Source organism: Eublepharis macularius, chromosome 9 (assembly GCF_028583425.1).
Source record: "Eublepharis macularius isolate TG4126 chromosome 9, MPM_Emac_v1.0, whole genome shotgun sequence".
In the NCBI taxonomy this organism is placed as follows: Eukaryota; Metazoa; Chordata; class Lepidosauria; order Squamata; family Eublepharidae; genus Eublepharis; species Eublepharis macularius.
Window position 1 is genome coordinate 38712804 of NC_072798.1, and position 26198 is coordinate 38739001.

At 43.6% G+C, this 26198-nt stretch overlaps 1 protein-coding gene across 1 annotated transcript in view; it reads left to right on the forward strand.

Moving 5' to 3' along the window:
* Positions 1-26198, forward strand: part of CACNA1I (calcium voltage-gated channel subunit alpha1 I) — a 367159-nt gene that overhangs the window by 296285 nt on the left and 44676 nt on the right. Inside the window, exons 11-22 of the mRNA XM_054988139.1 lie at positions 2650-2835; positions 5855-5972; positions 6718-6873; positions 7260-7341; positions 11244-11416; positions 12868-13287; positions 15834-15934; positions 16809-16932; positions 18741-18809; positions 20467-20651; positions 22045-22171; positions 23199-23324. Coding sequence (XP_054844114.1) covers positions 2650-2835; positions 5855-5972; positions 6718-6873; positions 7260-7341; positions 11244-11416; positions 12868-13287; positions 15834-15934; positions 16809-16932; positions 18741-18809; positions 20467-20651; positions 22045-22171; positions 23199-23324 — 1867 coding nt within the window. The remainder of the gene's footprint in view (positions 1-2649; positions 2836-5854; positions 5973-6717; positions 6874-7259; positions 7342-11243; positions 11417-12867; positions 13288-15833; positions 15935-16808; positions 16933-18740; positions 18810-20466; positions 20652-22044; positions 22172-23198; positions 23325-26198) is intronic.

A 26198-nucleotide genomic window follows, 5' to 3' on the forward strand; every position in this document is an offset into this window, starting at 1 on the left:
CAGCCCTCCTTTTGGAATGCCCTCCCTCTCTCTGTCAAGGCCGGTCCTGATATTCTCCCTGTGTCTGGCACCATTGCTATCTGTCTCCTTGCACCAGACCAAGATGCTTTTGTATTAGCTTGCTTTTATAATTAGTTGCTTGCTGTGTGGTTTGTTAGCCCCCTTTTGTTTTCTGCTTTTGGTTTTAATGTGATTCAGAGATGCACATGCAGTCTGAAAAAGGGTGCCTCTGCACCCCAAAATAAGCTAGGAGCCATAGCTAACCATATAACATGCTTTCAGCAGATTTGTGTATAGCCCTAGGTTTAGGCAAAGTAAGGGACATATTTCAGGCAGCAGCTTTTGGGGTGCCCTTAAGTGGCAGTAAAAGGTCAATAGTCTTGTTATACTTTCCCCATCATTGGAGACGCTGTTAGGAATTTTTTTCCCTTAAGCTCTGAAACATTTTGGCCTGTTTCTGGCTTAACTGTGTGCTCAATGATGCCCTATTTGTGCATCCAATCCAAACCTTTACTTTGGCGCAGTGGGCTCCCAAGAGAGCTGTCTCCATGAGCAAAATAGTCTTGCCTTGCATTAGAAATGCATCTTCAGATCATGAACTGATTTGTACTTTCTTGAGAACAAAAAGGTGAGAAGAAAAACTCTAGAGGTTAATGCACAGGGTCAAGGAACTAGGAAATATGGATTTTATCATCCACTCTGCTATCAGTTTGCCTGTGAACTCTGAACAATTTGTTCAAGCTCAATAAATGTTTGTTTCAGCACATGCAAAACCATTTATTTATTATTTGGTTGATTGATTGGGGGGGGATGTTTATTTACTTCATTTATAGCCCTTCTGTCTCCCCAGTGGGGACCCAAAGTGACTTTCATTATTCTGCTCTCCTCCCTTTTAGCTTCACAACAACCCTGTGAGGTAGATTAGGCTGAGTGTGTGTGACGGGCCCAAGCTCATTCATTCGAATTTTGGTCTCCAAGATCTTTGCCCACTACTCTAACCACTACACCATGCTGGCTCTCCAGGAATAGCCTTCTGGTGTCTTTATGAGTCTTTTAGACTTACTCTCCTGTCCTGCCTAGAGGTGGCACAGAAATAATAGTTTGCACTACCATAACTACACGTACCACAGAACCTAGAGAATGGGGGATGTGCCCCTTGGCCTCTCTCCTTTGCCAATTCCACCCCCTTTTTGAGAACTCACTCCAAAGTAACTCCACTCATTAGAACAAAATGGATCATTGAATGGACCGTGAGAGAGAAGGAATCCTGCCCCCATCTTGCTTTGATGTTGTCATGAATAAGTTCAGTATTATCATTGGGTGGAAGAGTCCATTAGAGCCATTGCTGTTGCACCAGTTGGCAACCCAGAGTTGGCTCTTGTCAATGCAGCAAAACCACAGTCTGTTTTGCCACACTGGCAGAAAGTGACTGCGCCTAATCCTGCAGCAGTCTTCATTATCAACAACCTATGTGCTGCAATGGCTATAGAGTTGGGCTTTATCCATCAAAACCTGGGTTCAAATGTGCACTCAGCCATGACATTCACTGGATGACTGTGAGCCAATTGATATTAGCTCCATATATCCCTAGAGGAAGGAAATCCTTTTAGAAGAATACCTAGAGAAACTGACAGAGAGAAGGGCCCAGGGCTTTTTTTCTGGGAAAAGGGGTGGTGGAACTCAGTGGGTTGCCCTCGGAGAAAATGGTCACATGGCTGGTGGCCCCGCCCCCTGATCTCCAGACAGAGGGGCGTTTAGATTTCCCTCCGCGCCGCTCAGTGGTGCAGAGGGCAATCTAAACTCTCCTCTGTCTGGAGATCAGGGGGCGGGGCCACCAGCCATGTGACCATTTTCAAGAGGTTCCAGAAGTCCGTTCCACTGTGTTCCAGCTGAAAAAAAGCCCTGGAAGGGCCTAAGTAAAATTGACAAAGGCAGTGATACTTAGTGGCTTGGGAACTCCATGTGGCTCTTTAACATGCCTCCTGTGGCTTTTCTGAGCACCTGCCTCATATTTCAGGAAAGTGGGCAATACCTTGCCCTCAGGGCTTGTGACTGGCAATTGACTCCCACCTGTTGCCAGTGGAATAAATAAGCTGCTAGCCTCCCTGAGATGCCGACCTCATGCCAGGGATGGAGGTAGCTCTTTTGGTAGATGGTAATTGTGAATGCGGCTCTCTGTGAACCATGGAGTAAGTGCCATTGGAGTAAGGGAAGTGGAAGCCTTCAAGAACTGCAAACACTTATAGCAGGAGTGTTTAGGCATGTGCATGTTTTTCAGTTAAAATTCCCATTTATATATACACACACAACATTGACTCAGAAGATTATCTATTACAACGATACTGGGTTCACACATGATTAATTCAGACTGATTTTGTATTACTTACATGCGCGTGCACACAAAATTGGTTCACATAGTCACAGACACTACTGCGGTTGATATGGAAATTTATTCTCTGCCTGTCTCTCATTTTCTCTCACAGAAAGAGAGTCTTTCTGGGCCCTAGCTGAGGGTCCCTCAAACACACTCTGTTTAATTTGCACTCTGTCTTTCATCCTTTCCTTGAATCCCTTTCTGTCGTCTTTCTCAACGTTTCACTTTAACCCTTGCATACTTTCTCTCTTGCTCTGTTTGTTTCTTATCTGTAGTATCTGGGAGATCATAGGCCAAGCAGACGGAGGCCTGTCAGTGCTGAGGACGTTCCGGCTGCTGAGAGTGCTGAAGCTGGTGAGATTCATGCCCGCCTTGCGGCGTCAGCTAGTGGTGCTAATGAAGACCATGGATAACGTGGCTACTTTCTGCATGCTCCTCATGTTGTTTATCTTTATATTCAGGTGAGAAATAGGGGAGAGGGGAAGGTTCGCTTCATAGTATACGTAAAACTACTACACCAATCAGTGCAAGATTCATTTTGCTTGTATAAAATACAAGAGAGAATATTATTAATAGGGACAAAGTTATGAACCAGGTAGTTAGAACAGAGGGATGTACAATAGCTAGCTGCTTTCTATGTCTTTCATTGGGGAACAGTGTGCAATTACATCAGGTTTCTGAGCCTTTAACCTATAAAGAATGTTTAATAATGCTAAGAATATGAACTGAGATGCAAGCCAACAACTCAGGAAATTGAAGGATGATGAAAATTGCCTATCTGCTTTTGCAGATGAACATCCCCCACATGTGGTGTCATCCACTTCTTGGTAGGGTGGAAAAATATCCATGAAAATTTTGCGGAAAATTTCACACATTTCCTGTTCAGTTCTATCGGTGTCCCACTACCTTCCTTATAGAAGCTCCTTGCATTTCTTTTAGAGAAAATCAAAATGGTGAGATCGCGAAGAACAGCATAGCAAAATAATAAAGGACAAAGTAGGAAGAGAAAGAAATCCAAATGGGAATAGTCAAAAGCTGAGATATTAATGTTGGGTGGAGTGATACTGCATAATAGAAAGTCACCTGCTGATCTGACCACCATCAGTATATTACAAACATTAATGTTTTAAAAGGATTATACAAGATCAACAGTGCAAACGTAAGCAGAGTTACTCCAGTTGAAGCCCGTTGATTTCAATGGGCTTAGACGGGTAACTCTGCTTAGGCTTGCACTGAAAGAAATGTTTTGTTTATAAACTCATGTAAGTAGGGTTGCCAGGTGCCTGCCCACTCCCCACAATTTGTTCCTTTGTCTGTGGTTTGCCAGCTGATCAGTGGGAGGAGGCAGACCGGGAGGCAGACTAGAGGGAGGCAGATAGACAAAGCGCTACATTTTGGGTCAAGTTTTAGAGAATCTGCCGTGGCGTGATGCCGTATCTTCTGGGTCACACCAGACATGACATATTTGGCTGGGAGTATTCTCACACAAAGCATACATAGAAATCAATGTTACTGCAGCCCCCCAACACCCACAAATTGCCATGGGGGACCTGGCAATCCTACATGTAAGGAAACGGTGCTGCCTCTGATTTTTGAAACCAGCATGACAGACAGATATGCAGACCTTGCGGCACTAACTCTAGCCTCTTTGGAGCAAATCGTTCCCCTTGGTTACCACCAGCCATCTATTATGGTAAAACTAAGAGCAGAACTACATGTTACGTGTAGTTCCATGATTCCTTTTTCAGGCTTTTTTTTAATGCAGTGCAGCTGCTGAGGCTACAATTTGAAGGAGGAGAATGGTGCCTGGGGAAAGGAGTTCTGTAAAAACCCTTCCCCTGTATGCAATTTCTCTGTTAGGCATCGCTTCCCTCAAACAAAAAGATACCAGTATCTCTATCCTTTCTCTTGGGGGTAGCAGCAACTTTGCTGTAATATACAGTTCAGTACAGAATTCAGTTTGCTTTGCGCTATACCAAGTCGGGAGGGAAAAGATGCAGTAATAATGGGGCTGAATTCAGAGAGATGCAATACTGGTTAACAAGAAGACAAACTTAGAACAGTGTTATTTTGTGTTATAACTTCCCAGAGTCTGGCTATGGGACAAAAATGCTTTGAAACCAAAGATTAGTGACAATTCTCCGCTTCTAAGTTTTTCCTACCATGGAAGGATCAGGGCCATTCCGCATTGTTATTTTTTGTTAGGATTATCAAAAGTTAAAATAAGGGTGCTGAATCATAATAATAGATGTAATGTTCTCATGCAGATTACAGTATCCTCATAATTACCTCTTATGAAATACACCATTAGCAACTCCATCCCCAAGGAGTCTCCCAATATGGCCTCATCGCTCCTTTTCTGGAATATATAAAAGTTCCCTTTCTGGCCTGCTTTCCCTCAATAGCATCACAGTCTTTGTGCTCAGGCCAGCAGGGAAGGGAGTTCTTTGTCACATCTGGCCTGAGGGGTGGGTTCATCATACGCAGCAATTTTTATACAGGGCTACAACAAGAATGTGTATGTTGTTTGTGAAGACTGCATTTCCGTATATTTCACTATGTGTACACCTGTGGAGAAGCTGTGAATGGCAATGCATTTTCACACAAGTAAACATACTTTCTTTTATATACCTCTGCACGCAAAGTTAAGGGAGAGGAATTGCTTGTGAAGGTATCTGAGACCAAAGACTTGAAATTGGAAAGGGTCCCAATTTAAGGATAGTTGACTCATAGTAAAGTTAAATTGGCTGGGAACAGACAAAAATTCATAAACTAGGGTCAGGAAATACCATAGGAAGGCACATTAATACACACACATGCAAATATGAAGGAACTCCTAACTGGTCAAGGACAATTCCACTATTATGATCGCCCAGTGTAGTCTCTGGATAAAGTGGTTCTGTGTAGCCTAGAATTTTCACATAGCCTCATTTCTTCAACTGTATATTAGGATATATACATGTTAGGATATTAAAGATTCTAAGTAAAGCAATCCTGGGTAAAGTTTCACGCTTCTAACATCCTTAAAGTCAATGGGTTAAGAAGGCTCTATCTCTGCCTTAGAATTATGTTGTAGAACAGCTAGCATGATATAACGCATAGAATGCAAAATTTGAATGACGGAGACCAGGTCTAAATCTCTAATGTGCCATGAAGCTCCCTGGGTGACCCAAGCAGTTGTTCTCAGCTAAATCTGTTGTGAGAATAAAATGGGGTGACTATGCTAGATGATCATGGGCTAGTCGCTCTTTTTCAGCCTAAACTACTCACAGAGTTTTGTTGTGAAGGCAAAATGGCAGAGGGGAGAAGGATTTTGTAAGCCACTTGGGGTCCCCAGTATCTAAATAAATAAACAAACATAGACTGCCCTGAACTCCTTCGGAGGAAAGGCTGGATACAAATAACAATCAATGGATATATGGACTAAAACATGTTGACAATGGAAAAACCATAGGAATTAATAAAAATTGTACCTGACAGCATCCTGGGAATGCACATCTTTGGATGTAAATTCAGCCTCAGGACAGACACAGGAGACACAGTCCCTGACCGGAAGAATTTTGACTCTCTGCTTTGGGCAATCGTCACTGTGTTCCAGGTGAGTCCAATCAAGGGCGAAAGGGCAATGTGGGTGGGAAGGAGGTATCATCTCTTAGCATGGAGTGGTAAGGGACAGCATGATACATGAACCATCTGTCTTCTTGGCCCAGCGCTATATTAAACACAGGGTTGCGCACAGTCCACCATGCCATGTACTGGAAACCCCCTAAGGAGCCTGAGCCCACCTGCATCCACTATAAATGAGCTAGCTATGTTGTATCTGCTACTCCTCTCCAGTGATCTGTTCACTAGATTTCAGAAAGCACCTATGGCATTGGCACAGAATAACATGGCCATGGGAGCCATCTCAGGATATAGGCTGAATGGGCTGTAAAAGACACTTGGAAACAAAGACCTAGGCAGGTCATGAGAGGGAGGGCAGGAAGGGTTACATCACTGCTTATTCTTGTGGCCCTTTCTTACATGCCCAGGGTAATGCCAATCGCCACTTTGGGGTCAGGTAACAATTTTCCCCAGGCCAGTTCGGCTAGGGATCCTGACAGTGTTTTACTATCTTCTGGACATGAAGCAAGGGTCACTGGGTGTGTGGGGGGAGGGGGAGGGGAGGTCGTTGTTAATTTCCTGCATTGTGCAGGGGGTTGGACTAGATGACCCTGGAGGTACCTTCCAATCCTATGATTCTATGACCTGAGGAGAGACTTTTTCCTATTTATTAGAACCATTTCATAAAGCAGCATCTTTGTTCTTGATTGAGCTTTACAAGGTTGGGTTCTGTTTGTCAGATACTGACTCAAGAGGACTGGAACGTTGTGCTCTATAATGGCATGGCCTCAACTTCCCCTTGGGCATCCCTTTATTTTGTGGCTCTCATGACATTTGGCAACTATGTTCTCTTCAATCTGCTGGTGGCCATCCTAGTGGAGGGATTCCAGGCCGAGGTGAGTTGCTATGGTAACTGCTTTCCAAGAGGAAGGGCACCAGTCTTTGGGAGACAGGGCCCGAAAAGAATGAGGAAGTGTCATGTGGCCCGCTATCCTCTGAGGCATGCTTTTGTAGAGGGTGTTCTTTAAAACAATTCCAAAAAAGAGTTCCACAAATAAATCACCACCGCATGCTACAACACATCCTGAGCATTTTGGGAGGGACCTGCCTTGCATCCAAAAGCGTCTGGCCACATGCAAATCATCCAAATGGTGAGGTTTACCTGCCCTAAAGATTTAATAGTTAACTATGGCAACAAAATACTGGAATCATAGAGGAAAGTCTCTTTTGCTCTCAAGATGCTCACAATTCCCAGGTCTTTGCATTTATTTTCCCGACTCAGGGCGATGCTAACCGGTCATATTCAGATGAGGATCAGAGTTCATCAAACATAGAGGAGTTTGACAAGTGTCAAGACAGCTTGGGTAAGATCACTGAGAGTCTGGATAGTCATTGTACCAATGAGAATTGTAGAGCTGGTGTGTGTCTTGCATAGAATGTGCTGCCCTGTAAGATCAAAAGTACGGTGATAAATTGGCTATTCTGCCATCAGTTGAGTCAGTCAAAAATCACGAGGAAGGATGGAAGGAAGAAGGGAAAGGAGAGACGGATGAAAAGAGGTATAGCTGAAAGAGGCAACAGAAAAAGGAGTGGGATAGAAAAAACAGGAGGAGGATGAAGTGAGAGGAATGGAGAGAAATCTCAAGCTTGGGGGGGGGGTAGATGTGGGAAGGGAGAGGGCAGGAAGCTGGGAAAGGAGAGATACTATGGGGCCTACCAGGAAGAAGGAAAGAAGAAAAGGAGATAAGGTGGGGAGCAGGGGTGTGCAAGGCCTGCCTGTTTCGGTAAACCTGATTCGGTTTTAACTGAATCAGGAAACCGTTTTGGTATTCGTGTTTCAGTAATAGATTTGGATTTTTCAGCTTGATTTGGCCATTGTTTTCAATGAGAAAACCTTCTCCTGGCTTTCCGGGAGCCTGGAGGAGGCCATTTTCTGTCCGAATCAAACCGAACTTGGTGGAGACCTCCTAACTCTCCTCTAACTACCCCCCCCCCCAAGTTTCAGAAAGATTGGACTTTGGGGGGCCATGTTATGCCCCCCCAAAGAAGGTGCCCCCATCCTCCTACACTCTTCATGGTTCTCTATGGGGAAAAACAAGTCATCTTTCTAGGTGGCTTGGGGTGGCATTTTGCAAGCAAAATGCACCCAACTTTCAGAGGACCTGCTCCCACCTGTCCTCCCACCCTCCACCAAGTTTCAGGCAGATTCCACTTTGGGGGGCCATTTTATGGCCTCCCAAAGAAGGTGCCCCTATCCACCTCCACTCCACTATTCCCTATGGGGGAAATAAGAGAGGCTTGTCTGGCTAGGGGTGGCATTTTTTATGCAAAATGCCCCCAACCTTCAGGGGCCCATATCCCACCTGTCCTCCCACCCTCCACCAAGGCCCAAGCTGATCCCACTTTGGGGGGCCATTTTATGGCCTCCCAAAGATGCCGCTCTTAGCCCCCCCTTTCTCCATTATTTCCTATGGAGGAAATAAGAGAGGCTTGTCTGGCTCCTCCTACCTGTCCTCCCTCCCTCCACCAAGGCTCAAGGAATCCCACTTGGGGGGGGGCATTTTATGGCCTCCCAAAGATGCTGCTCTTAGCCTCCCCAGAGAGGCTTGTCTGGCTAGGATACAGGAGAAATGAGAACTCCCCTGTGATTCTTTACAGGTTCCTCCCTTGTAATTCCTAGTTTAAAACTACTTATCTGTTTTTCTTATGTGCATACCATCAGTGGAAGAAGGGCAGAAAACTGCTTTCAGCAGCATATTTGAAATCAGCCTCCATGTGCAGTAAGAATATATGCATCAAGTAGATTTACAAAGACGTCCTTAATAAGCACACTTGACTCCATCCATCAAGTTTAGCTGGAGAGTTTTGGCTTTTTAGCATGACTGTCTAGTTTCCTTGAATAAGAGAATCATCCAGCTGAATAGTCTTGAGTCCTTCTTACAAACGGACTGTATTTTATAAAAGCATGGACTTCTTGAAAAGCTTCCTCCTTTTCCCAAAGTATCCTTTGAGTCCCCAAAGATGCATCCTTATATCTGGACACTTTGCACACTTGCATTTCTAGTTACGAGAGGTAGAACTGTGGCAGCGCGCAGCCAAAGAACTTTTGGTTTCCTTCACCCATACTGTAGCTCACATGCTGTGGCATTTTTATTTCTTCTCTCTGAAGGGAAGGGCTTTTGATTCGGATTGTGAAGGTGATTTTCTAGAAAGGCACGATGAAATCTGGATGGCTGAATGATTCCCCTTGAGTTTACAGGAAGTAGAAGAAATATGATAAAGATGCTGATGGATTTGGTCCCCCACACTGAGGGTTAATCAGACCCCTAGTGTCCAAATTGCAGAAGCAAATCAGAGAAACGGAAAAAATCTGCCTAAAATATTCAGTGGCTACTGACTTGATATAATCGAACCTGGGATTTAATCACACATAAAATCAACCAAGAGTCAGAGGCAGGAAAGAAAGAAAGAAAGTGTGATAGCTACTCTCATAAGAACACAGGTCACCCACAAACTCAATATCAGACCAATGTAAAGAGAGTATGTGGTTTACAGTTTGTATGCACAGTTTTACAAGCTATTTACAGTCCAGAACATTCTAGCAAAGGGGCATATTGAGAGAGAGAGAGAGAGAGAGAGAGAGAGAGAGAGAGAGAGAGAGAGAGAGACTCATTCTGCATTTGTCTGGAGTAAATGGGCTTGCAGAGAAACAAGGAGTTGTCTGTGATGAATAATAACAGAGATTATATGAATTACTACGAGGGTACAAGCTATGGGTTGGATCCCACAATATATTTCTGCTAACAAGGTCTGGGTGTGATTTTCACTATTTCCCCTTCCGACTAGAGATCTCTGAATCACCACTCATGCTGTTCCAGTGGATCTACTCTCCCCCAGGAGCAGCTTTTGAGGTATCATATCAGGTTGCAGTGGGAGGGGAAAGGCAACGAAGTACTGATGAAACATTTTCCATTAGCTGAGACTTAGGGTCGAACCACACGAGACAAAATACACTTGAATTACACGGGTAATTTGAGTATATTTTGTAATTCGAGTGTATTTGAGTGTAATTCAAGTGTAATTCGAGTGTGGTTTGACCCTTACTGCAGGATTCAAGCCTACCAGTGAACCAGTGTTCAAAGCATGGGGGAGAAATGCTACCATTGGCAAGGGAGCCACTGAAAAAGAAATCCTAAGCTTGGGTCTTAGTATACTGGTAAAAGACTTGAAAAGAAACCATAAAGCAAAAGTAAAGCTTTCTTTTGATTTAAAAATTGGCTTTCATTTTCTGTGGAATACTCTGTGTATTTGCCCAGTATCCCCACACCTGATACCTTGTACTGCTTATTTTACTAGTTGTGGATTTTAAAGAGCAGTGTGCTTTCTCAGGTGCTGGGTTGAGGTGTAATACCTTGAGAGTATTGGTAATTTAGGTCCTTAAAACCCCTGTTATTTCAGATATATTCCAGTGGTCTGTGGCTCAATGTGCAATCTGTTGCTAGGGAAGCTGAAGTAAAGCTGGCGGTAGCTTAAATGGCACTGCTTGCTTCACAGAGAGACCAAATGAAGGTCAATTGTGCTGGGCTGGGACAGAAACGGGCCACTCAAGTCCAGGGTGCAGAGCACCCTCCCACAGGGTATTTAATGCCTTTTCCAGTTGTTCTCATTGTTCTGTGTTCTGCCTTTTTAATGTGTGCAAGCATGAGCTTGCAGAGGGAACAAAGCTACAGCTGCCACCTGTTCTAAAGAAAAAGCCAGGCATTGACAGTTTGCTGGTATTGGTTTATTTAAATGTCAGATTGCTAACAGTGAGCTCAGCCATCATTATTCCATTGGCTCTGCTTCTGCCACGGTGGAACACCAACTGCGAGGACCCTCTCTGCACTGGTAAATGCTAAACAAACGAACCCTGCACTCTGGGCATGACAGAAATAAGCTTGCTTTCTCCAAAGGAGAAGAGATTAAACATTTGTAAGCTTCAGCAGTAGGAGTATGAGAAACTTTTCTAGCAGAAGCTGATGGTAGGTGATGGGGAGAGGAGTCTATGCTTATCTTCCCTGTTTATCATCGTCTTCTAGAGGCATTACTATTGAGATTGTAGACATGGAGAATCTCCAAATCTGAGTTTGTGCTTGAATCCAGTTTCTTGATGTTCACCACACTTTGCATACAAAACATTTCTGTGAGTGGAGAAGAAACAATCCAAAAGGGAAAGAATGTTTTTTGCTCTCTTGTCTTTCTCTTTCTTTTGTGTTTTCATGATCAGACCCAAAGCTCTGTGCAGTTCCTATGACCCCAAATGGACATCTTGATCCCAACATTCCTTGTCTCAACCAGCCTGGGGCAGCTGCTGGAATTCCTAACCCTTCTCGCCATACTCTGCAACCGGACCAAGTCTTTGTTGCCCTTGAATCCAGGAAAAGCAGTGTGATGTCTTCGGTGAGTTTATTCAGTCTATGTGAACAAAAGGCTGATGTACTGCAATTATTCCTGTCCTGAATTCCTAAGATCTTTGACTTGGTCTTTCTCCATCAAAGCACACATTGAGCTGTCCCTTAAAAGCTTGCAGCCAATGTTTTCTTCTTCCAGATCAACCAGCCCCACTCATTCCCTACTGCTGATACAATCCTTCTGATAGTCCAATTCTGGGACGCTCCACTTTCCGCATAGCTTAAGCACATCCCTGCATTGTTTGTGTGTGTGTGGTGGCAAGAATGGATACAGTCCATTTCCTGTTCAGTGCCACTAAAATGAATAGGAGTTGGGCAAGAGAGCTCTAAAAGTTAGAACAGGAAACATTCCTGGTAGGTAGTATGCAGTATGTGCTATGGTTTTATTAGAAGAATCAAACCCATACCTCCTGCTATCCTTCCCTTTTCTTATTTCCCAAATAAATGCAAGACGCTCAGAGAATCAGTAGAATAAAGCAGATGGGGACCTTGGAGGGGAAGACCTGCCTAGCCATAAAGCGAAGTAGGAAGTCTGTTTAAGCTGCCTCAGTTTAAGCTGCCTCATAGGCTTGTTGTAAGGATAAACTGGTGGATAATTCCATGCATGCTGACTGTGGTAAATACAGTCTGCAAGGCAGAATCTCCATTATGTTGCAATACTATGGCAATGTACACCAATATAAAATGAGATTTGATTTTTAAATCTCAAATGCTCTATTTGTTTCATATTTTGACAAAGGGAACTTTCAAGGACAAAAGGAAAAATGAGGGACATGGAGATGGCGATGTAGCATCGAGTGACAAGGTGGCTGAGTGTCAAATGAGTAAATGAGGTCCCATTATGGAGACTCTCATATGCATCTACCAAGCAAGGCAGCCATAGATTTTTTTATTTCTGATGCTGTTTCTTTCTCTTGCTCCTGTGGTGGATCTGAGTGTGATGATCTCCACAATGTCCTGTAGCTGGTGTTTGACACAAATGCCAGGAAATTCAAAGACACCTGATAAGAATTAAGGGCCTCACAGGGCTAATAAGAGAGAGGGGGACAATTTTTCAACATCAGCTGAAGTCAGGAATAGTTCAGCAGGTCAGAGATTCTTGAAAGGTGGCCCCTTCCAAATGAGTCATGCAAAGTGCCCTAAAATGCAAAGTATCAATCGCTCAGCTTCACCTAGGCTGGTGATAGCTTGGGAACTAAGCTGGGTCAGTCACTTTCAGTAGTTTGTAGGATACTGCTAAGAGAGACTATGCAGAGGAAGGCAATGGCTAACCATCTCTGATTCTCTCATGCCTGGAACACTCTGTGGAAGGGGTTGCCATGAGTCAATTATAACTTAATGGCACATTCTTCTTCTTCTTCTTCTAAGACTGAAAATGCTAGCACATAACCTTCGTGCTGTGGCTGAGGCACTAAACCTTTTCTTGGATCTTTCTTACAGTCTAGCTCTCGTAGTTCTCACTATGGAGCATGGAGCCGGAGTGGGGGCTGGGGGAGCCGGCGCTCCAGCTGGAACAGCCTTGCACGGGGACACAGTGTCAAACACAAACCTCCTTCAGCAGAGCATGAGTCACTCTTATCTGGAGAAAGGCACAGGACTTGCGAGGGAGAAAGAGAAGGGCTGGTAAGAGTTCAACGCCATCGACGCACACTCTCCCTAGACACCAAAGGCTCCTCTGAACTGGTTGAATTGGCACCATCTGTCCCACCCACTCACAGGACATCACGGAGAATAGGTGTGACAACAGGGCCAAGTGAGCATCAGGACTGCAATGGTAAAATGCCCACTATTGCAAAGGACATCTTTCCAGAAATGAACAATCGCAAGGACCGTGGAGAAGATGAAGAGGAGATAGACTATGTGAGTATTTCCCCTACCTTTGTTAAAGAAATCATAAAAATTTGCAAAGTTAAAAGCACCAATAGCAGATATGAAGGAATGCTGGACCAGCCCACAGTTCCTTGGTGGTACTGTGCAAGAGGAGATTAGAAAGCTGAAATGCAGTGCTTTCCAGACCTCCTGTCTTCACAAAGCCCTTTCCCCATCATTTTGACTTTCAAGAAACCATGGCTATTGCTAGGGAATATTCTAGAACTCATACTCAGTACACTGCTAGCCCGACCCGTTGGGCCTCCATGTGAACCCAGAGTACACCCTGGAAACACGAGGACTCCTCTGTAGAGATGGGCCCATTGGGCCTCTATGTGAACCCAGAGTACACCCTAGAAACACGAGGACTCCTCTGTAGAGATGGGCACGAACAGAAAAACAAACAAACATGATGTTCGTTGTTCGATGCCATCCACGAACAGGGACTCACAAACAACCACGAACATGGCCTTGTTCACGAACATGTTTGTGGTTGGCTCTTCATAGTGGCCAGCAGGCTCTCCTCCAGCCATCATCCAAGTTTGGTCAAGATCCCTACTGCACCACTCTCAGAAACCTGACCTGAGCAGGCACCAGGAAAGGTACCAATAATAAATAATAGCTTGGCCCCAGAGCCTGGCAGCAGCCCTGGAGCCTGAGGGTCGGTAGATCCCTACCGCACCACTCCCAGAAACCCTACCTGAGCAGGCAGCAGGAAAGGTACCAATAATAAATAAAAGCTTGGCCCCAGAGCCTGGCAGCAGCCCTGGAACCTGAGGGTGGGTAGATCCCTACCACACCACTCCCAGAAACCCTACCTGAGCAGGCAGCAGGAAAGGTACCAATAATAAAAAATAGCTTGGCCCCAGAGCCTGGCAGAAGCCCTGGAACCTGAAGGGGTAGATCCATATCCCACCACACACAAAGAAAATTCAAGCTCCAATGCACTCTCCCTGTCTCTCTATCAAAATGCCAACAGCAGCTGTCTCTCCCTCTCCACTGTCTGCAAAGACTAGCCAGAGCTGGGAGCCCCCCCTCCCCCATGGTATTTGCTCTCTTGTAACAAATTTGGAGCTCCACACTTGGAAGGAAGACCTGCCTATCAAACTAAATTGGGCTTAGATTGGGGTTTCCAAGGCAACAGCAGGAGTTCAGACAGAGTTCAGACAATCCCTACCTACGTTGCCAAGGGAATTGATTGCAGGTGCCAGACTGTCTGGCTTGACGAACAGCAACAAACGAGGCTTGCAACAACCACCTGTTCATTTAGAATGGGGCCTCACGAACAGCTTGTTCTGGAACAGCAGATTGGGCTGTTGGTGGCTTTTTTTTGGTTCATATTGCTGTTCGTGCCCATCTCTACTCCTCTGTGATTTTGCATTGTAGAGCAAAACCAGCAACAGTGAACAAGCCTTCCAGGAAAATGTGTCACTGAAGTACCCCCAACAACCTCCTGGGGAACGCAGGATTTCTAGGAACACAGAATGAAAACCATTGCTCTAATGACTAGTCTGGATTAGTGTCTTCAACTAGAAGCAAGTCACACACTCACTTGTTAATTGCTATGAAAGATTCCATTCCCCAGGCCTTGGTTTACGGTATGAAGTCTGGAGTAGGGGTAAACAGGTATATGAGAAAGTATCTTACATAAGCCCTTTGTTGCCCTGGGAAATTCAGCCACATAAAACTGCCTTTTTCATGCTTTGCATAGTCTTGCTTGCTCATAATTCTCAAAGTCCTTGGCGCTTGTGGACCCAGTGGGATTTTACCAAATGTGGATCCAGTGAGCCTTTATGAAATATCTGTACAAAAAGGGTCAGTTGGGAGATATCTCAAACAAATAATGCTTTTCTATTCTGCTCTGAGCTGTTTTAGTAGTCCGTGCTTGTTAGTGACATTAACTGTGGTGCAATCAGCAATGCTTTCAGTCTGAATCAGAAGGCAATGCCAATTCTGTACTTTCTGGGAGGTAAATTAGCTCATTAGTCCTGCTGTGGTGCATAGGTTTGGCTCTGATGAACTTGGAGCTCTGTTTCAGTCCCATAGTACTGTCAGTCTAACTCAGACCGTAACAGCCCTTATGAATACTCTTGTCCATGCCATTATCATCCCGCCTTGACTCCTTTTCAAGTTCTTGGCCATTTTCACATGTCTTTCCTCTCGTGCAAAATCACGCAAAACTCATGGAATGACAGTATCTTCATGGCACAATTTCCCATCATGATTCTGTTTCATGGCACGATTTCTGACATCATCACGCCACGAAACAGAATCATGACAGGAAATTGCACCATGAAGACGCCATTGTTCCGTGAGTTTTATGTGATTTTTCACGAGGGGAAAGACATGTGAAAATGACCCTTCTCTTACCGTGCGTGGGGCATAGTAGGGAATGAATGCTACATAGAGATGACAAGTCAATAACGGGGAGACCTCCACTTATTGGTAATCTGGGCATAAAAGAAGCAAAAGCAAGTAATCATGTGAGTAAAGTCAAGAAGACGGCAACTTCTGATATTCTGCTTCTTTGTCCTCAGAGCCTATGTTTCCGCATCAAAAAGATGATAGAGGCCTACAAGCCAGACTGGTGTGAGTTGCGGGAGGACTGGTCTATCTACCTCTTTTCACCACAAAACAGGTGTGTCTCATTCATTTATGACTGGGGTTCAGGAACAGGAACTAGGATGTGATATTATTGTACTGCTTTGAAATTTCATTTTGAGAATGATTTAGAGTACCTCTTTCAGAGTGCAAGACAGGCTTTACATTTCTTTACCAGCCATAATATCTGTTTAGTAGCAATAAAATAATGGCTTGGAACAGTGTTAGCCCTCCTTCTGCCATTCCCTCCTTTTTTCTCTTCTTTTTTCTCTGCCATTCCCTCCTTTTTTCTTGTCTCTCATCTCTCCCTCTGCCATTCCCTCCTTTTCCCCCCTTTATCTCTGCCATTCCTTCCTTTTTAAAATATTTTCCCTAGAGCTTATTTTTCCAAGACCTCCCCATCCCTTAAACGAAACGTTCTGTATCACAATACCAAGCCTATGGAGACAGAAGATTTTACCCCAAAAGTCAGAATGGGAGAGTCCAAAAGTCTGTCTTGAACTAATGCTGATGAGGTCAGTTATAGTGCATTCAAGTGTAAACAGATGTCTGGTGGCACTTTAAAGACTAACAGCAATTATTCCAGTATAAGTCTCCATCACTTCACCAGAGGCTTGAAGTGCTCATCCATAGCAGATATATTTATACTTAAAATTACAAACAACAGAAAGGCAAGAACAGGGAGAGGTGGCAAAGAAAAAGGCCAGCTTGAAACAACAACCAAAGAGAAATCAATCCATTGAGACCAGTGCCTTCAAGTGGAACCCCAAGAATGTTGCCCATCATAGATGTAGGAGGTTTAACAAGTAATGTTGCAGGCAATTTTTGAATTCTCTCATCCTCTCCTTCCACCAAACCTCCTCATTGTCTCTGTAGTCCTTTAATACAGTTTTGAAAAAACTATCTTTTAGGTTCCGCATCCTCTGCCAAACTATCATTGCTCATAAGCTCTTTGATTACATCGTCCTGGCTTTCATCTTCCTGAATTGCATCACTATTGCCCTAGAGAGACCTCAGATTGAACAGAGGAGCACAGTGAGTAATCTTATTCCATAGCTTATTTGGATGGAACACAAGACCTCTGGGAAGCTTTGGAGGCACAGGTGCATGTGCTGCCCACAGCTTCTTAAATAATGGCATGGACAAAAATTCAGCATCTAAGAATCTGTGGGCAGACTTCTGTTCTCTATGTACTATGGAGTTCAGAAGCTTCCGAAGTGGCTAATAGAGTGGCAAATAGTACCTAACATCTCCTCATTTTTGTTATTATTTAGTTAGGTATTATCTTTTCTGAAACTCCCTGAGCAATTTCCTTGCATACTATTGTTGAAAGAGCTAATGCAGTGGTGTTACTCCAGTGTAACATTTGATTACTGTGTACATGAAGGTAAAGAAGGTGGGCTTCTTATTCTTCCCAAAAGCCTATAAAGGGAAGAAGAATCATTCTAATTTGTGGTAATGGTTTATGGAATAAAGCAGCATAGTAACAGTGCCCTCCTATGCAGAGTTATTCCAGTCTAGCTCATTGAATGAAACAGCTTAGAATTGGGCTGTCAGAATGTTATCGTGAAAGGTAGATGTGAAAAACTAGGAGAGCACCCACTCATTTGTGCAAATTGGTTTGTGTGACGAAAGGAAGACTATAGTATGTTACAGGTTAATTAACGGACATGCTGCAAGTGATCTTGGGAACACACCTAGGATGGAGGGTGGTAGTGTTTCCAGTTTCCGTTAGTGATTGTGATAACACTAGTTTTAGATTGTGTATAAAATAAAATATTATGTGCTTGTTAAACACGTCCCCAAACTCATATACAAGCAGTCTTTGACCACCTATTCAGTCTACATGACGCCTCCCAAACTACAAAATGGTATGTTTGTTTCTCCATAGGATAGCTTCACAGATAGGATCAGTTAGGTAGCCACATTGATCTACAGTAGGACAGAAGGATTTGAGTCCGGTGGCATCTTACAGACCAAGAAGATTCTCAGGATATCTTAAAGAAGGGAGCTTTGACTTTTTAAAGCTTATACCCTGAAAATCTTGTTGGTATCTAAGATGCCACTGAAGAAATCCTGCTGTTTACGGATATGAGTGAATGATGAAAGAAAAATCTTGGGAATCCATACAGTTGCAAAACATTTAAAAGCAGGAAACGAAATTAGATGTGATCATTTCTTTTGATTTTCTTGAAATTGGTTTTTAAATGGGAGAACACACACTGAGAATTTTTCCCCTTATTTGTGAGACATAAGATGTGAATGTTGTACATGTTCACATGCACACCGATTTTTTACAGTTCTTGGCAAGCCATTTGTGCACAGATCTCACAAATGCTCCTCAGTGAAGACCCAAAGCAGCTTACAACATCATTTTCCTCTCCTCCGTTTTATTCTCATAGTAGCAAACCTGTGAGATAGATTAGGCTGAGAGAAAGTGACTGGTCCACTGAAACAGTGAGAATTCAACCAGGTCTCCCAGATCCGAGGTCAATGTCTTAACATGAGACTACAGCCTCATTCTTGGATTTATTGTGGTCATTACGTACCCAGTGATTCTGTGTATCCATCTTATGAGAATTCTTCCGACATTTATTAATCCACATACATTTGTCCTAATCTGATTCATCTGCATTCAAACTCTACACAAGAAGAGCATGTGATCGCAACAGAAGACTGGGAAGGAAGACAGCAAATCAGAACTTATTTGAAATGTTGGACAGAATGAACCATTTGCCCCTAAAGTAGCCTATATTTTCAGTCCCACTTTATTCTTATAAAAAAGATGCCAATGATTTAAACTTTTGCAAGACATATTGTGAATCGACCTTTATTTATTCTAGGAGAGAATCTTCCTCACAGTATCCAATTACATCTTCACAGCAATCTTTGTTGCTGAAATGACACTGAAGGTAAGTCACCACTAAGAGCTACCGAACTACCCCACCCACTGTCTCAATTAACTCTTTCAGCCTGCCTTGGAAGCATCCGTATCCCTCTTCACTTCTGCCAATGTCTCAGCTATATCTGAGAAAGGAGAGAAAAGTGTTCAACATTCAGGAAATGTTGTCCACACTCTGAATAGGTTTTTTTTTGCCTCCAGTGACATCATCATATAGCTCAGGGGTGGGCAAATTGCGGCCCGCGGGCCACATGCGGCCCACTACAGAGTTTTTTGTGGCCCACCAAGACAGTAGAAAAGTGTGATAGCGTACATTTGTCTCATTAAACTGATTCTAAAATTAAATGTGCTTGCAGCTATAGATGATATGAAATTAGCACAATAAATAAATTGAATAAAACTACCACTATTTTATTTAATTTATATTTATTGATTTTTATGATACAATTTATACCTTTTCTGAAATGCAAAGTTAACTAATGAATGCAATCATTTTAAAAGGTGCGGCCCTCCGCTAACCTCCGCTCCCACAAAGTGGCCCCCAAGCCAAAACAATTGCCCACCCCTGATATAGCTAAATCTAATTGGCATTATCCTGTTCACTGTTCACTCACTGTTTACTGTGGCCAGTACAGGAAGCATTGCTGTCACTCAGTCATTTGTCCCTAGTGACACCAAATCTGATTGGCTATGTAGCATTGTATCACTATGTAATTCCTGATGGTATTGCTTTGGAAAGAGAAAGAAGTCTGGCTCTCATGCTGTTGCAGGCATCAGAAACAATGGTGGCATTTTTAAAAAAAAAAGAACTGACAATTGCACATTTAAAGATTTTTTGTGGAAATAGTCTCCTTCCTTTTTTCAAAAGCACTAGGTTCAACCCAAAACATTGAAATGGGCACACATTCAACATGGTGCTACCTCTTGGTATTTATATTTCTAGAGTTTCCTCCCATATGTCAGCATGACAGGGAGTACTAAAAATTAAAACCCTTTCATTTCCAAATGTCAGTTACTTTGAAACTTCTAATTGCAAAAATGAAAGGAAGTGGGGGGATCATCAGGGTCTTGATGGTTATTAGTGAGTTTTCTAAAATGTGATACAAGGGGTGAATTTAAGAAAGGAATGGGTCAAGACCCTTTGCCTCCCCAAACATTCTCTTCCCTTGCCACCTCAGCAGGGTGTAAGACAAACTCCAGAGGCAGTAACCCTGAAGCCTACCTTGGCCTACGGTCAATGACAGCAGTGGGCTATGCTCACCTTCTGTCGCAGTTCTGCTGCCATCCTGTCTGTACCCAAGGCAGAGGCACTGCCTCTGGAACTTGCTTTGGACCAAGCCAGGATAGCACAAGAAGATGGTGTGGGAGATGGATGCCTTTTCCCATGCCAACCCCAATTATCTGTTTCCTCAGGTGAACACTTGAACATTAAACTGGTCCTGATTTAAAACCTCTAATTTTTCATGTTTTATTTCCCATAATTTAATTTGAGAAAAGAGACCAAAGCCACAGCAGTGCCAGTAATAAATTTCTCACTGATTCCTCAACTGTTAGGGGCTCAAGGGATCTGTGACTAAGCGTGGGCCTGAAACATCCACACTGTCGGCTCTAGAGATGTAATTTTCTTCTGTTTTCTTCACATTCATGTGTTTTCTCATCTCCTCTAGGTAGTCTCCCTTGGCCTATATTTTGGAGAGCAGGCCTATCTCCGCAGTAGTTGGAATATTCTGGATGGTTTCTTGGTGTTTGTGTCCATTATTGACATTGTAGTTTCAGTGGCCTCTGCTGGTGGAGCCAAAATTCTGGGGGTGCTACGAGTCCTCCGCCTACTGCGCACTTTACGCCCCCTCAGGTGAGAGCCAACAGCCCAGTTCTCTCGCCTCTGTTCCTACATCCAAATCTCAGAAATAATGCAGATGTTTTGCTGAGATAAAGACACTGATAACAAGATGATTGACTACTGTTCATAGGTCAGGGGGGCATGAACGGTTTCACAACAGGAAGGAACCATCAAAGCGGAAAGAGGGCAGAGAAAGTGTCCAGCCCTAGGGCTGACAAGTAGGTGAGAGAACTGTGAGCGTTGTGATGGGCAGGCAAATGATGCAGATTTGTCAGGGTCTTTGACAATTTGCTCAGACAGTGAGCCAGTAAGAAACAAGTAGGAATGCAGCATGCGTTACGGAGTGGTTAGCTACATGAAGACCATCTAATACTAATAGTTCTAAGTGGTTGTGGTTAGGCTGTGCAGCAGTTGCTGTTCTGGCCTTAGAGGGCAGTGCATCCCACACCTGACCAAGCATTACAGGGAGCCAACGTTCAAAAACAGCAGCATCTACAAAACATTATTTCTCTTTCCCACTCTATTTCTTTCAGTCTCAGTTTCTTACATATGCATGCATACATATATATGCATATTTTGTTTCTCTATACTGGTTCCTTCAGCACATCAGGTTGTCCAGTGGACAACTCTAGATCTCATTAGTAAGACATGATGTTCAGTTAAAAGGTCCCCTGAAACTATGGATCACTTGAGCTGTGCTACTTCTCCTCCCAGCAACAAGCATACCCAGAGTCTTGTAATACCATTCAATAACAAATCCAGGTATGACCATGAGGGCTGAAAATAACCCATGTAAGCACCATGGTAGAAAGACTCTGTGAAGATTGCTTAACACATGGCAAATGTCCTACATATTGTTGCAAATTGCACATAGCCAGTCCTGTACATTGCCGCATATGGTGGTTTCACCTAAGTATAGTACTTAGAATGCCAGGCTAGGAGATCTAGAATCCAATCCCTACTCAGCCTTGAAGGTCACTGGGTGGCCTTGGGCCTTTTCTCAGCCTAATCTACCTCTCAGGGTTCTTATGAGAACCAAGATACACCGCTAGCCTGAACTCCTTGGAGCAAGGGCAGGCTAAAAAATGTATAGATGGACGTAGATAGACAAACATGCCTATTTTGCAAGATGTAAGTAATAGATGTTTGTGAGTGTGCGTGTGTTTGCATGTGCACTGTGAGAATCTGAATAGCAATTTGGACATGCACATTTATCCATCAATTCTGATAATACAGATGGCTCATAGTTTTATACACAAAACTGATATTCTCAAAGGAAACCTGTCATGTTGCAAAGGGTTTGAGTAGCCACTGTGTCATGGTACTCGCTAGACCACTTCTTGGTACACCAAGAAGAGCTGTACAGTCTCCCTTATTGTTGCCCATCACAGTGCTTCTTTTTCAGGGTCATAAGCCGCGCACCAGGCCTCAAGTTGGTTGTTGAGACGCTCATTTCATCCCTTAAGCCCATCGGGAACATCGTCCTCATTTGCTGTGCTTTCTTCATCATCTTTGGCATTCTTGGGGTGCAGGTATTGTTACCACTGTCTACAGTGAAATGTATCTCTACCCACATTTTGGTCTAAACATACACACAAACTGCACATTTATTTGCTTTAAGCTCTTGCCTCTTGTAATAGAAATATAGCCAGGGAAGTGGAGCAGGCTTTTCATTCACTGTTACAACAATCGTCGCTTCCTCCCCACCCCCACCCCAACACACATTCCCATACAAAGGGCTGTCCTTGGCATCCTTCTAGGGTTGCCTTGGTTCTCAGGCAGGTTGCTAGCTGTTCTCTGAGAATGCATCCACTGAGAAAGGGAGATAGAACAATGCCCCTTTGAATAAGCTGGGTAAGTAGTTTTCATTGCTTCCCAGTTGCTCCATGGTCAAATTCCCAAGAATTAGAGTTGCAGGGGGGGGGGGGTTGATGCATTTTCAAATAAAAAGTAGAGTTAAGGTTCTGAACTGCAGTAATATTCAGCTGATCCTGCTAGTACTAAAATAGCAGGCTGTTTACCTGTCAGGTCTGAGATGCGTGAGACAGCAGATAACTTACCTGCTTTTTAAAAATCTGATTATCGTTATTTTTCTACTCTCCCCCACAATCTGAGCGCTGAATCCACCCACAGCTGTTTGGGGAAGAAAAAGTGACGTCCTCTTTATTTTGGGCTCCTGCTGCAGTGGTCTGCAGGAGTGGGTGTTGCTTCTATCATTAGGAAGGATGTGCTCTCCTTAATCTGGATGCAGCCTGTTCCAATAAGGCCAGCTTCCCAATTTACAGCAAGTGCTGAGAAGTAATGTGTGATGCTATCCAGAGCCTTTACAAATGCAAAAATCAAGTGTCTGCCATAAGGTAAAGAAACTTGGAGGGGAAGACACGTAAAAATTCATATCACGGTAAATTTATTTGAAAGTAGCTGTGAAGCAGAAAGTATTTTCACAAGCACGTCACTCTTAGAAGCAATCTGTTAGCCTTCAGTAGGCACAATAAACATTTGAGAACAGGATAATTCTAAAATGGACAGGCTGTATGACTGCATGGTTTCTTCTTGCAGCTCTTTAAGGGGAAGTTCTATCATTGCCTGGGTGTGGATATCCGAAATATCACCAACAGGTCGGACTGCATGGCTGCCAATTACAAGTGGGTACATCACAAATACAACTTCGACAATCTGGGCCAGGTAAATGTGGACCTTCTGTGTTACCTTACCCTTGTATGTATTTCCATAAGGCATTGCACCTTCTCGATCCAGAAGGAAGAGCTGCACCTGAAAACGAAAGACTGTACATATGAGAATGGGGGGTAATGGTGCCACTCAGAAGTGGTTACGTTTTATCTTCAAAACTGTATCCAGTTTTGTTTGCCACTTTCTAAAACAGATGCGTTACAAAAGAGAACAATTGAACAGCAAAGAGCACAATCCAACCAATTTAAGCATATCTAAGTCTGTGTGCCTAGTTGTGCTTAAACTTAGTTATTTATTTCCTTTATTCCCCACCTTTTCCCCAATGGGAGCCCATTATTCTCCTTGCTTCCATTTTATCCTTACAACTACCCTGTGAGGTAGGTAAGGTTGAATGTTTATGACTGGCCCAAGGTCACCCAATGAGCTTCCATGGCAGAGCTGGGATTTGAACATGGGTCTCCCAGATCCTAGTCCAACACTCAACCACTATGCCACTCTGTAAGTGTTTATCCACTCTTTTTAAAGTTTTGCATAGAAATGTCACAAACTAGGCCTTTTAACCTCCTGTTAACATTCCCCCCACCCCTGTGTATATAAATGTTGGTGACTGAGAATTCACTTTGTACATCTGACCAAGTAAGCTGTAGCCCTCAGAAGCTTATGCCACAATAACAGGGCAATCTTACACTCTATCCAATCCTATGAAATCAATGGTCAAGAGTTGAGTATAAATCTATTAGTCTTGAAGGCGCCACAAGACTCACGTGTTGTTTTTGCTGCAACAAGCTAACACAGCCAGCTAGAGAAAGTTGTTTTTTTGTTTGTTAGTTTGTTTGTTCGTTCGTTCGATTTATAGCCTGCTGATCCTGCGAACAGGTTCAGGGTGGGTTACAATAACATGCTCAATAGGCATTAAAACATGTACAGTTAAAAACAAAAAAGACCATAGAAACAAGCATTTCGGATCCCCCCCCCCAATTTCCCAATCACTATATAAAACAACAGAACAGAAGGGGTGCGGTGGAACCACAGTTTATAATAATCCGGAGACTGCAGTTATAGGGAGGCAGATGATAATGTTGCCCCCCTGGCGGGAGACCAGTAGGGAGGCTCCTAAATGATCCAAGACTTGCCTCAACCGTACACCTGGTGGAACATCTCTGTCTTAAAGGCCCACCAAAAGGATATAAGATCTTGGTGGGCACAGGTGTCCCCCAACAGAGTTCCACCAAGTTGGGGCCAAGACTGAAAATGCCCCGGCCCTGGTCGAGGCCAGCTGGGCCTCCCTGGGGCCAGGGACCACCAGTAGGTTCTTATTTGCCAATCTTAATGCTCTCCGGGGTACATACAGGGAGAGACGGTCCCGCAGGTATGTATATATTTCATCATCTCTATGAACTCAGTGGGATAGGAAGGAATTAGCTTTGGCTTGAATCAAGTCCAAAAGTTCCAGGACCCTTGCAGAGAATATGGAAAACTATAGGAATGTAGCTTAGGTCCATTTAAAATATTGCTCCCCCATATGGCACCTGGAGACTGATTATCAGTCCATTTGCATGGCAGGGCTCCATGTAAGCAGGTGCAGGCTTTGCAGTGAGCTTTTACCCTGTGAGTTAGCTCAGGTACATGGAACGTTTCCTCAGGAGCAGCCAGCAGGGAAGAAAGATGCTAGTACACTTGCAGACCATGCAAGGGTGCGGACTCATACAGTATGCCCATTCACTACAAAGGGTACGTCCCACTGCATGGAATGCTGCCTCATGAAAGAGTTTTCTTGCAGCCTCTGCATTTATTTATTTACTTCATTTATATCATGCCTTTCTCCCTAATGGGGACCCAAGGCAGCTTATGCCATTTTCTTCTCTTCCATTTTACCCTCACAAAACCCCTGTGAAGTAGGTTAGGGTGGAGTGTGTTACTGGCCCAAGATCACCGAGTGAGCTAACATGGCAGAGCAGGGATTTGAACCTGGGTCTTCCAGATCCTAGCCTGACACTCTGACTACTACAGCACATTGGCTTTCATGGAATTGATGTGTTAAGTGGAGAAAATAAAATTAATGGGGAAAGTAGGATAACAAACTTTGAGTGCCTAATTTTGATTGTAATATTGATTTTACGGTTTAAGTTGTGAGTTACTGGGAGAGCTCTGGTGCCAGGTAAAAAATATAAAAAAGTCTATCAGTGAAAGGGGAAACAACTCACTCTTAAGGACAGGGAAAGAAGGGGTTTGCTACAAAACAGGCTTAAAGTAGACATCAGGAAACACTTCCCAGTTACAAACATAACTATTGGGAAGGGAGAATATTGCCTAGGTTTCATGTTTCTGATTTAATGATCCTACCTTCCATTTGCATCCATTGTAAAAAGAGTAGAAATTCATCACCTAATATGTATGTTTTCAGAATGGATGCTGAGTCTCTTCCTCTATACTTTCCCCACCATTGATGGAAAATGGCCATCTAAATTCTCTTTTGACTTCCCATCAAATGATCAGCTTTTGCACTGAGTGGGACATGGGGAAGCAAGATCTGGCAGAGGAATTGTCAGTGGTGATAAAGGAAGGTTGTTTCCTAAGCAGTTGTGTCACAGCTCTTAGATTTTTCATCTGCACCCTTTTGTGCAGTCCTCTGAATTCAGTAGATTTTTAACTTTTCTTGCAAACCAAGGAATTATGTGCATCATAATGGATTGTTTTCAAAGGGCCAAATTACATGTAAGGCTGGGGATTTGTGTCCAGACATCTAATTAAGCTGCAAAAAAGCTGCCGCGGAGAGGAGGAGATGAAATGGATCAGGCTGTGTTACCACACTATTTGCCCAGTCAGAAATGGCCTCCTCAGGCCTGGGAGGGGAAAAGACACAATATG